Source organism: Zeus faber (genome assembly GCF_960531495.2).
Source record: "Zeus faber genome assembly, chromosome: 7".
Taxonomy (NCBI): Eukaryota; Metazoa; Chordata; class Actinopteri; order Zeiformes; family Zeidae; genus Zeus; species Zeus faber.
The window spans coordinates 10,657,303-10,670,047 of NC_137203.1; the positions used below are offsets into that span (position 1 = coordinate 10,657,303).

The 12,745-nt window shown below is 44.4% G+C and overlaps 1 protein-coding gene across 1 annotated transcript in view; it reads right to left on the reverse strand.

The window, feature by feature from the left end:
* Window positions 1-1,493: 1,493 nt before the first annotated feature.
* lifra (LIF receptor subunit alpha a) overlaps window positions 1,494-12,745 on the reverse strand; it is a 30,020-nt gene continuing 18,768 nt past the window's right edge. Inside the window, exons 6-18 of the mRNA XM_080003813.1 lie at window positions 12,343-12,472; window positions 11,570-11,715; window positions 11,193-11,335; window positions 10,605-10,758; window positions 9,691-9,755; window positions 9,279-9,507; window positions 8,165-8,350; window positions 7,739-7,840; window positions 7,468-7,617; window positions 7,095-7,232; window positions 6,609-6,702; window positions 5,970-6,036; window positions 1,494-5,764 (exon numbers count right to left, since the gene is read on the reverse strand). Of these exons, the coding sequence (XP_079859939.1) occupies window positions 5,060-5,764; window positions 5,970-6,036; window positions 6,609-6,702; window positions 7,095-7,232; window positions 7,468-7,617; window positions 7,739-7,840; window positions 8,165-8,350; window positions 9,279-9,507; window positions 9,691-9,755; window positions 10,605-10,758; window positions 11,193-11,335; window positions 11,570-11,715; window positions 12,343-12,472 (2,309 nt within the window). The 3' untranslated portion in view covers window positions 1,494-5,059. The remainder of the gene's footprint in view (window positions 5,765-5,969; window positions 6,037-6,608; window positions 6,703-7,094; window positions 7,233-7,467; window positions 7,618-7,738; window positions 7,841-8,164; window positions 8,351-9,278; window positions 9,508-9,690; window positions 9,756-10,604; window positions 10,759-11,192; window positions 11,336-11,569; window positions 11,716-12,342; window positions 12,473-12,745) is intronic.

A 12,745-nucleotide genomic window follows, 5' to 3' on the forward strand; every position in this document is an offset into this window, starting at 1 on the left:
AGCAGCTGATCTCAGATCTGTTTCTAGGAATGAGATGTAATGGACTGGGATCTGTTTTACTCTGTTATACATTATATAATCATTATTTTATTGGACAATACCAGGTGAAATTAGAAATGTGCTGGCCGTGTGTGTGTGTGTGTGTGTGTGTGTGTGTGTGTGTGTGTGTGTGTGTGTGTGTGTGTGTGTGTGTGTGTGTGTGTGTGTGTGTGTGTGTGTGTCTGTGTCTGTCTGTCTGTCTGTCTGTCTCAATTGTCTTTGGTTTAAACTGACGGCTAGTGCCTCTAAACGAGGCTTTAAAGAAGGATTTGTGTCAGAATGATGATGCCCCCTACTGGTGGGGGTGGGGCTATTTGGGGAATTCCTCTAATATGTTTACATGTGTTTCCATGACGACTGGATTTCTTTGCCCCGCCATTTTTCCAGAAGAAACTTGCTGGGAAAGATTTATGGCAAGAAAGTGGAATATTTATTTATTTATAACAGTTGCTCAAAACCTTCGACGAAGTAACACCAGGCGATGCCTGATTGAGCTGGCCGCTTTGTTATATTATGATATGTGTATGCGGCTGGAAAAGTTTCTATAAAAGCAGTGATAGTAAATATGGCTGCAGGCAGCAATACGCGGGGTCCAGGGTTGTCTGCCTGGACGAGGGTGCTTTGGCCCTCTGCGAAGCTGCTGGGTGAGTCACGCTGCAAATGTCCAACTTTGCTGCCTGCCTGTGAATGTACAACTGCATCACATCATCCCTGCTAATAATCCACACGTATTACCAGTAATTGAGAATAAGCATACGTCATAATTTACCAGTGATCTCTGTATGACTTTACCAGCCGGCATGGCCGACTGGTAAAGTCATAATTCTCAACACCGGTACAGCCAGTCACCGCTTCAGCGTACGTTAATGCAAATGTTGTCCTGCAGATGGTCTGTCGCCTCGGCAACCCTGATATAGCAATATAATTCCTTCCCTAAAACAGATTGTCTTTTATTGTACCAGACATTTCCATGTCCTGATGGAGGCAAGCTCCTTCTATCAAAACATCATCCAGGTCACTTGCTGTCCATGTCAAAACATTTTGGGTCTTGCTCTGAAGCACAGCGCCTATCCCTGGAGCCTCCAAACCGTGCACCGCCGTGATGAAACGAGCCTCTGAACAGCCAGATGTACGGAGCATCGACAGGTTTATTTAAAGGAACTTCATCCGTATTAAATGTTGTCAGAGATTTTGCGGCAACATTCTGTCTGCGCTTTTCCAGTCGTTCTTTCTGAGTTTTTTTGCAGTCCTTATTTTAGACTTTTGTCCTGAGTTTTCTGAGTTTTGTTCAGAGGTTTCAGAAAGTATTTGTCTTTTTTTATTTTTTTTGAGGGGCGTGGCTGACCTCTAAAAGAACACGTTCTGATCATCGTTGCTTTGCTGCCTAATAAGACCCATGAGAATAATGTTTTATCAATATTAGGCAACGAAAAAAGCTGAGACACCAGGCTGCGTGACATCACCACAACTTTATTATTACTTTGATGCAACTTGTGTGAGCAGAGTCTAATATTAGTGTTTGAATTAAGCATTACACTCCAGCAGCAATTCAGTGTTTTTGTATCATTCAATTAATTCTAAAACAAACTAAAAACAAATAAAAAAATAAAAGGTAACATATTTTGATGCTGTTTTTTTGTTTTTTTGTTTTTTTTAGGAATGCGCGTGTTTCACGTTGCACAACAATTTTTATGTCACGTTGTCATTCCAAACATTAGTAAAGAGAAGTATGAGCGACAGATCAGGGTAAAAATAGTTTCCAGAGGAAAAACACTGATAATGTGTTTTTCAGGTCATCCATGCAAAGACTCCTCTTTGGGAGGACAAGAGAGGAAGAGCAGGTAATGTCGAAAAACCACCAAATTTAACATTGTAAATGGAATTGGTTCTATTCGAACAGAAAGAAATTTCTTTTTTTGGCTCTATGTGAAACACCACATTTTGCTTTGTTTAAAACTCAACCGGGGAGAGGTTTCCGACACCGAGTCACATCTGCTCTGAATAAACGTCTCCACTGCAAAAATTTTATAACACAACACAGGAAAAGCAATTAAAAGGCCTTAAGATTAGATTTCATAGCATGTTACATGACTTTTTTTTATCCAAATTTCACATTCCAGTTGGTCTGACAAGCTTTTCTATGAATAGGGGATGCCACTACACTTCAGTTAAGTTCCATTCAGCTAAGACTAAATTCTATGACAGGTTACCTTTCAAATGGAATATACACTAAACTGTTTACAGCAAATAGAAATCATAATCATTTTAGTGCATTTTGCATAACGAGTGATATTTTCTTTAATCCAAAACCTTTTGTCGACATTTTACCTGTTTGTATCGGACACAACAAGCGTTTCTATGAATAAAAGGAATGCCACTACACTACACTTCAATTCAAATACAGTAAACTAAGCGTAATGTGTATAAAATATTACATTTCACATGGAATATATGTTGCACTAAAAAGGTTAAAAAAAAAAAAAAAAAAAAAAGTTTTGCTGTATAGAAAAAATAACAAATTAAGGGAGAAAGGAAGGTGCTTGTGTGTAACCAAACTCAACATAAGAAGGTCTCCAGGGGTCTGCCTGGTTTGATCAAGCAGACCTCAAACAGACAACAACGCAGCAAGGCTTGAATATTTGAAATTTTCCCGTCCAACGGAACGTGGGTTAAAAAAACAAAACCTTCTGACGCAGTTTGACTGTTCCAGAGACGCCCGTCAGTAAGGTCATCAGTCAGATCAATGTTTTCACAGTCATGATGAGGAGGAACATACACGTGTTATAGCGATCGGACGTCTGGCCAGCATTATACATCTGCTATAGTTACTAATCATCGTTTTCACCACAGTAGATATATTAAAGCTTGTGGACTGGATCTCTGCACATCTGTAGGCGCTGGAGGTGCAGGGTTAAAAAAAAACAAAGGAACCGGTATTTACAATGTGTTGAACACAATCCTTCACAAGAGTGATTATGGGACAATTAATACATAAACAAGTTCAATTTCCATTTGTGGACAGCATTATTCAAAAGTCCCTGCGGAGTTCCCCTGAACCCACACAAAGAAATTCTGTTTTGTTCTAATTTGATTAAACTCTTAATTTACTGTGCATTATACTGTATGTTGTACAATATTTGTGAACCAGGCAGCATAGAAGGGTACCCCCTTCTGACATGATGCAAATGAGCGGAAGCATAACATTTATCAAGGCAAGTCAATATAGATATTTCTTTTACTCTCCAGGATGAGTCAATTTGGTACATTTAGCTTTTTAAACTGACAACAACTCAAAACGTCCCTCATCGAAGGACACGGTAACATTCAAAACTATACTGTGACAGATTAGGTCACTATGTAAAAACTCGTAAAACTACTCCTATTAGGAAGTTCACATATATCCTTCCGTTTCCAACATGGTATCCTGTTTGTCGTAGCTTATATCAGTGGATATTCGTTGGGCTCGTTGCCCAGACGTTTCCAGACCAGAGCGGAAATTGCAGAACCCCCTGCAAACTCTGCGCAAAAACAATTACACGTTCACATGCAAAAGTTCACCCGACAGCAGAAAGACCTTTCCTTAGTTTAAAGTTGGATCAGTAAGATATTCACCTGTTCAAACCACAAAAGAAGAGACTACAACAGGGAATATAAGTTGAGTCTAGACAGATAAAGACACAGACTACATGCTTTTACAGTTTGCTGTCCGTGGGGGCGGCAGAGGTGTGGGAGGGATGAGATGAGCTTTGCTGATGTTGAAATCTTACTGACAACCTTTAAACTAGGCGCCGTACGACGTGATTTTCGAGGCCAATTTGGCAACTATTTCGAGATCGGGCTGAGTCGCGGTAGTCCCGGGGCGGTCGCCCTCCGCAGTCGTGGCCGTCATCGATGTATGTATGTGTGTGTGTGTGTGTGTGTGTGTGTGTGTGTGAGCTAAAGACTGACTCAGTACGATCCCAATTGACGATCGAACGTGTTTGATTTTATCGGGGCGAGCGTTGCCATAAGTTTGTTTTTGGTATCATAAGATATATATGAGATATCATAAGATATTTTGCCTCTCGCAGGAAGATACCTTCTCACGAGTGCTGGAGAAACACGGAAGCTCGTTCGCCTGCTCTCCGTCTTTGGATTTGTGCTCCTCAAAGACTGCGGTTGTCATGTGTGTGCGCGGGAGAGACTCAGACGTCGGCCGTTAAAATCTTTTCGTCGTCGCTCACAACTTGTAAATGAAAAATCACGTCGCGCGGCCCCGGAGAAGCCCCTCGGAAGACAACTCTTGCTGGGTGAGATGCCGCCGTTGTGAACCTTTCAGTAGCCGCGTCGTCAGCTGCCGTACGTCACAGTCCAAGATCCGCCGGGGAAAGGTCATTCCACGGAATGTTTAGTGTTGTCAGTGTCAGTAACTCTAAATGTTAGTGCTCTTTTGCCGTGTTCTTCTTCTGTGTTTGTTTCGGGTCTTTTTTATTTTTATTTTTCTCCTTTTCCTATTTCCTTCGGTGTCTTTTAGTGATTAGTAAAGTTCACATCACAAGAATACACACAGACTGAAACGAGAACTGAGATAATACCGTACTGGCTAGAACACAGGATATGACGTTACAAAATTCTCGATGTAGATAAGTCTCTGAGCGCCACAGGAAAAGCAGTGAGGGACGATATCAGCGCCCGGGGGGGGAGCTGAGTTGAGGACGGTGAAAGACATGTAAGTACAACACCACCACAGAAATACTTTCCCAGTGACGCACCGAGGCTCCACCGCCACCGGTTCTGCACCGACGACGTCAACGGGTGGAGCCCTCTTTTTTGTGCTGTCGACCCTTTTTGACCCTCAATGTTTTCGTCTCTAAAGTCTTAACGTGTCGTTAAATGATAGCAGTAGATGTCGAGATCGTGTAGGTTGGGTATCTGTGGTACATGACAGTGACAAATCAAACCGGTGACCTGGAACTGTGATGGATGCTTCCCCTCCGTGAATGCGGCTGAATAAGCCGCCCGCACGCGGTCAGAGAGGACGTCAGGGCTTCGACGACGACAGAAGGTTCTGGAACCAGGTCGTTGATGACGACGACGCCCCCCCTTTACCCTCCGTGTGCTCTTGGGACCCCCCGTCGGGGAGGAGGAACTGGGTGGAGGCCACGGATGTGGGGGAGCCCAGGCAGGGCGCCACGTCGCCGCTCGCTTCGCCTTCCCCCGGTGAGTCCAGGTGCCAGGAGCTCTGCGGCTGGTAGCCCCCGAACGAGCCTCCCGAGGGGGGCTGCGGCTCCGGGAAGGACCGAGGGGCCATTTGGCCCGGACACGGGACTTCTGCTCCGGTTTGCATCTGAGGCTGATAGCCTCCGCCTCCGCCCCCGCCACCTTCACAGCCGACAGGAGGCTGGTGTTCATCGGGGGAGAACTGCGGCTCCGTCTGGAAGGCCAGGGACGACCCCGAGGTCTGGATCCCCGTGTAGGTCACGTCGGTGCGCGCCGAGTCCAAGGACGACGCCGACGAAGTGGAGGAGTCCGGGAAGCGTGGCCTTATGGGACGCTCGTCCACCACTTGGTTGTAATAGCGAATCGACGTCGGCTCATCCGTGTCGACCGGCTCGTCTATTATCCCTTCGTCTTCATCCTCCTCTTCCTCGGGGATGACAACCAACGCCTCCTTGCTGGAATCCCAATGCGGCTCCTCCAAGATGTGGACCATGCTGCTGGAAGAAGGGCTCACATCCAGCGGGCCCTGCAGGACACACCACGTGCATGTAACTTCCCTTAATTACTCCAAAAGTTGACGTTCATGGCCACATAGTCACACGGCAGATGACATTATTTTAATGTAAAGGTAGCCTCTAGAATTAAGATATTTACATTTGAGTGTAATGGCAAGATTCCTAACAAAAGTTGTGTGTCATATTCCGTTATAGAAAGGTAATAAATGGGCGTACCTGTACTCTGGACCAACCCCCAGCCAGCTTGGGCTCTGGTATCTCTGGATAGAAAGCTTTCTTTACCCTGGTGACAGGACAAGGATATGTCAGCCAGATGAGCTTGATAGCTGACTGGTGTAAAAGCCTAATCAGCGCAAACAAAACCAACTAAATCTATGAAGTAAACCACCATGTTTATTGTTTTGAAGGAATCCAAGAAATAATGCTGAAAATATTTTTGTCTGAAGGAAATTTAAAAGCCAAAGCTTTGGATAGTGAGCTGCCCGTGATGAAAATAAATGACTAATACCGCTAACTAGTCACAAATGACTTGGTGGCTTTGTGGCCCAAACATAATAAAATTGAATTTGTCATGGGAGACGTCTGTATTAAAGTAACAAAAATAGACTTTACAGAACAACACACATTGTGAAAGCCTTTGTGGTGGATTCTACCTGTTTTGAGTAAAAGGGTAACGTGTCCATTGTTCTGATTCTACTGGAGATGGAAACAAGATTGTTCTGGGATTGTTTGGCTGACTTAGCAATGGTAACCAAGGGATAGAGTTTGAAGTCGTGCAATTTGGGGGAGGCAGTCAGGATGTTTAAACACAGATGGATGTCCATGGCACAGAAACGCATGTGACCGACATCTTACCATTTCCTCTTCTTGTAGCAGATGAACGTGACAAGGATCAGGAAACAGGCCAAGGCTCCCAGGGAAGACAAGATTTCCAGGAGGAGCCAATCAGCTGTGTTGATAAACAGGAAGGTGTCACCCGAGAACCAAGTGGAATTACCAGCGTGCTGCTTCCTCCGTCAGCACCATCCAGCGGCTAAATCGCATGGTTGGGCTGCACGGTTACCGCGAAAACAAGATAAAGATCTTCTACTTCTGGTCCTGTTAAAAATCATTCCTAGCAAGCCAGGCCAAACATCATATGTTGATTCCAATCGTCCTATTCATATTCCTGTTAACTACCAAAGTTTCTTTTGCCAGCGCGGAAAGCAACAACTGGAAAAAACGAAACTATAATACGACGCAACCCTCTTCCCCTTGACCGAGGATTGTATTCGTTGGGAGTTTGCCAGCGTTTCGTCGAGCGACACCGACAGATTCGGAGGCTCTCAGAGCCGTACGTACAGTACGACGCCATGGTGATGGAGGCCGTGGCGCCGGTGTCCTCGCCCGCGGAGGTGTAGGCCTTGACGGTGAACTTATAGGAGCTGATGGGGAGGCCCGTCACCGTGTAGTTCCTGCTGTTCGGGTCCGGCAGCGTCGCTACAAGAACGAAGGAAAAGAACGGGGGAAAAAGGAGGGAAGGCAAAAGATTGAGACGGAGGGGCAGCAAATGTAAAAGACATGTATGTGAGTTAATGCACAGAATATATATATATATATATATATATATATATATATATATATATATATATATATATATATATAATATAAACTCCTTTCTACTCTAAAAGGTGTGTCGTGTTATTGCCGGTACATCTCATCTCACATAACGCACCCAGCAGCTTGAGCTGAGAGCCGATATTGATGTAAACCCGGAAGCCGAGCAGGAAGCCTCGCTGGTTGACCAACGGGATCTCTTCCCAGCTCAGCTGAACGTCAGAGTCCTGCTGAGTGCTCACAAAGTGGGGGGCGGAGCTGGACGGAACTGAGAGGGACACGCAGAGATGAGAGAAGGGGAGAGGAAGCTCAACTTAAGCTTAAAAATGTCAGTTTTACTTTCCTCCCCTCCCGGGGGGGGGGGGGGGGGGGGGTGGCGGTTCACTCACCCAGTTCCTGTGTGTATCCCTGCCAGCGACGCCGCAGCTCCGGGGCGTCGGAGGAGCAGCTGTACAGGGAGAAGGTGTACCTCACGCCCATCTGGAAGTCGCCTAAAGGCATATGTATAAGATCTTAATAATCATAATAAAAATTATGTTTCCAAGGCCCTTCATTTAAAACCTTTCAAGTGTTTAAAATAAGAGAGTATCTTTAGAAGCAGCTTGTCCATAAACGCCATATCAGATATTATTTACTGAACAAGTACCTTCAGATCATGCATTTTTATTAATATACCATGGACATTATTGTTCTTATTTTGAGGGAACACAGGCCAGTTTTTGGTTCCGTTTTCAGAAACAAAGTCAAAATCACCACAATACATTAGCTGATATGCACAGGTTTTGGAGCGTTTCATTTCCAGGCCGGAGGTTTACCCGACTGTATGGAGGCGTTGGTGTTCCCGGCCGCCACCTTGGTCCAGTCCACCGAGCAGTCCTGCAGGCAGCAGGCCTCTCGCCACTCCAGCACGTAACCGCAGCTGGCGTTGGAGTCGCTCTCCCAGGACAGAGGGAAAGCTCCGTCCACGAAGAGAGCTCTGGACACGGCGGAGGGATCCACGTCTGACGGGGAGAGAGCGACAGGAACCTTTGCATGTCTCCTTTTCTGACTCGCAGGTAACGACAATAACGTCAGGAGAGGACTCTGGGATGCTGCCCATTCATGCTCTTTTAAATCAGGGCACAAAATCGAAGACTCCAATGTCAATTTGATTAATGTTGATTAACTCTTAATAAAATAATAACAATAATAATAAGCTTTTTTTGTACTGCGCCTTTTATACACGACATTTGCATCACATTTGCATCATGCTTTATATTAAAAGAAGGAAGTAACAATAAAAGCAAATCAAACAAGCAAAATGCATTTACAAAGCAGAGTAGTACAAGTAGAAATAAAATAATAAAAATACATTTCGCATTTAATAAAAACTAAATATTAGTACTCATCTTCAGATTTGGGGTCAGATCAATCGGGACCATGAAGGATCACGATCGTTCCTCGGCAAATTGTTTTCTATTAAAGTATCTTGGGTTTTACCGTCAATAACAACAGTAAAATCAACAAGCTTGTTAAATTCTTGATTCATTTCGGAATAAGTTAGGAATGTCTTATTCCACAAAATGATCAAAGTCTTCATATCTATGTTGGTTGAGCAATTTAAAAAAAAAAAGGGCAACCGTAGCAACAGAAGTTCTGTAACATTGTCCTAATAGTGTAGAGACGAAGACATCGTCCTGCGTTGGAAGTCACCTGACCCCGCCTGTTAGTTTCTACCTTTAGAGCGGGTCCGTAAGAGTCAGAAAAAAACATGGCGTTCCAACTGGTGTGAATATGTCCAGGATAAATGGATAAGCTCGTGAAATGGTAGAGCTGCTAGAGATGAACCACAATCGCAATCGCTCATTGAGCACAGTCTACCCCTAAAAGTTGTCTACTTCTCTGTTCTCTCCTTCTCGTTACCTCCATTCCCTCCTTCTCTCCACGTACCTGGCCCACGCAGAGGTAGAACCACGCTCGCAGGCGGCGACGTCCCAGCCGCGTTGCTGGCCATGACGCTGAGCGTGACCCTGCCGCCGGGGGCCGCCTGCGAGAGGTTGAAGGGCGCGGCGAAGGTGTAGTGAGGCAGCGACTCGGTGCGCTGGACGTTCTCCTCCGGGCTGAAGAGAGTCAGCGCAAAACCTGTGATCTGCCCGTGGCTCTGTCTGCGCTTCAGGGGCTGGGGGAGGGAGAGAGCGAGAGAGAGAGAGCAAAACAAAGGCAGTAGGAGATAAAGAAATAGAGGGAATATGGAGAGAATGAGTTCAAAGCAGGGAGGGAGAGTTAAAATACAGATACATGAATAAACAGATAAAATAAAGATAAAACATATATAGGAAGATCAATGAAACCTGTGGATTACCTTCCACATGACCCGTCCAGTGTTGTCCGTGTCCATTGTCACCCAGACGTCAGGGGTCTCTGGAACTGGGAGTGGAGAAGACATGTTAATGCTGTCTGGAAAACTAGATGAAAAGCTTCTATTTGCATGTTAGCGCACTGTTGATTGATTGTATGTGGGTTACAATCCTCCTTAAGATTTTTTTTTTTTTTTTTTTTTTTTACATAAAAATACTAGAGATACAGCAGATACATCGGCATCGGCCGATATTCGCCTTGTTGACCGCCATCGGCAAATAAGATGGGACTGGCAGGTGTTTATCCAGCGTTTAGACTTTACTTGGGCGGGCTGCGCAGGTATATTAACGACCGCCAAAGTATATTTGGCAACCCATTTTAGCATTTTGTTATTATTCAAAAATTTTTTTAAATCAGTCTGAGAAAACGGCGCCTACCTATCCTACCCTCGTAAGGTTGTAGAAGACGCGGACACGGTTCTCTGCAGCGCTCTAAGGAGGAAGTGATGCTGCGGTCATGGAACTCGCAAAACTGTAAGTGATGCTGCGTTCAGGGGAACTCAGGTAACATCCGCATCGTCTATCGGCCAAATTGTTATTTTAAACATCGTATCGGCCCAGAATGTCACAATCGGTGCGTCCCCAAAAAATATGTTCAAAAAATTACATGTCTTTTTTACATATTTCGCTGCAGTCAATTTACAGTTCACATTATTTAATGAACATTTCTATTTTTTTAATTGCCATCATTTCATCATACATTAACAACAATCCATTTAAAACCGTTCACAAAAAAACAATCTACATTCGGCGACGATCGATAGAATTGAAAACACTCCAACTATCCAAGTTACAATTTAAAATGTGCGCGGTCATGGTGGGGGGAAAAAAACCCACATTTAAATAAAAAGCTGCTTACTGTCAGTGCTGGTTCTGAACTGAACGGAGTTGCTCCAGTCTCCCCACTTCCAGAAGTTCTGCTGGGTTCCACAGCGGATTCGGACACTGTAGACTTCATCAGGAAACAGGTCCAACAGAACCGCTGAGTGAAGACCCACACCATGAAAGGTACGCTGGGGACACACAATGTCATTACTTATTGCTGTGAACTTCGGAGACTTCAACACAATTTCACACTTTCTTGCGTGGACGGAAGAGCAAAATACAAGTTTATGATTGTGAATTTGAAAAGGTAACCTTTGTCGTTTTTGTCATTTCCATTTATATCGCACCGTCTCCTTTTTTTTGTTTTAGTTTATATGCCCACTCTGCCTGGTTTTAATCTTTTGTGCTTTTTTTATGCTATCTGCAGTATACATGTAAAGCACTTTGTAAATGTATGTATTAAAAAGTGCTCTACAAATAAAGAATGACGTACTTACTAACTTAAACACAGAGCTCTTTTCTTGCAAGGTAGAGAAACTTGGTCGAGTTTTCAAAGTCACCTTTGTAAAAAAAAAACTAAAAAAAAAGCAGCCACACAGAACAGGAATAACATACTGCTTACCGTAGTTTTGTGCCAGAAGGAGGTGGTTTCCACTTGGCAGATGAGAGCCAGCAAGCCATAGCTCTCATAGTTCCAGTCCCACAGCAGCGTGGCATTCCAGGCGTGGTTGACAGACGTCAGGCCACCTGGTGCCACGAGACGCACTGGGATGAAAAAAAAAAAAAGAGAGAGAGAAAAAGAATAATAAACAAAAGTTTAATTAAATCAGATTTTAATCAATCTAGAATGTTGAACTAGTTTTTGCCCCCAAAACTGCTTCCGGCGGGGAACAGACCAGATGGAGGGTAACGGTCGCCGAGCTACCGTACTCGGAGAAAACAAAGCAGAAACGTATTTCTTTCGAGCGCTTATGCAACCGTGTCATTTGAGACCCCCACCTCTCCGTCTGAGCTCAGCGGAGTCGTTCAGGCTGCGCTGGCCCAGGGGGTTCCTCGCCACCAGGGTCCAGTTCCCCTCCCACTCTGCCCAGCTGCAGGTATAACTCTCCTTCCTCTGCTGAATCATGTTGGCCTCCGTACAGTTCCTACCAAAGAAAAACAAGTTGCTCAATGGCGTCATCGAGAAGAGCTACTACTGTGAACTCTGAACTACATAGAAATATGGGGGGGAGACTACGTAAGCGAATACGCAGATGTAGAGAGAGGTATTTAGTGAGTCCCAGGTCGCAAGAAAAACCTCCATCGGTGGTGCGCCTTCAATTGTTGTTGCAGTGCGAAAACGAAGCGGACTAAAATAAAAAAATACACAATGTACTGTCTAGGTGCCAAAACGCCCGAAAGACTTCCTATCAAGGAACACTGTTGAAATGCAAAAAGGTAGGTCCAACATGAATAAAACAGTTAAACAAGTTCATGAATATTTAACTACTTCTGCAAGAAATGTCAATATAATTGTTTCAGAGAATATAAATCAGAATCAGTATCAGAATCTCTTTATTTTGCCAAGTACATTTTCACATTGACCTTGACCTGTCAGTGGTTCTAATGTTGTGGCTGTGGTGTATATCTATTTCAGTATACTACATATATTGGTTTTCTATTCACATAACTTTCCACTCAGCGATTCAAAGTATTGAGAAAATGTAAAATACATACATTTATCATTCTTTGTTATCATATCTTAACTTAAAAATACAGTTTTTGTGTAGTACCTTCCATTCAGCGTGTAGTACGTCTGTCGCTTTGTGCCGTAGAGGTGTGTGTCCCGCCCACTGTTCCACTGACAAACCACCGACACCAGGTCACGCGTCTCACACACCAGCTCACGGGGTGAAGGACGATCTGGGGAGAAGGACAACGCTGGATCCTGCTTGACCCAAGACGCTCACGACACTGAGCTATGTTCAATGCTAACGTGGCTATCAAAGGTTATTTTATAATAAGATCCAGGATCGCCCACAGCACTCCATGGTCAGTTCGGGAGATGGCAGTGATTACATGATCAAAACACTCATCTTTGAACATTCTCTCAGGTCTTGTATATGAAATAACAGTGAAGTTTAAGTCGTAATCATTTTGCCGCTGACCCTCCTACAGGACCCCTGGTGGGTCCCC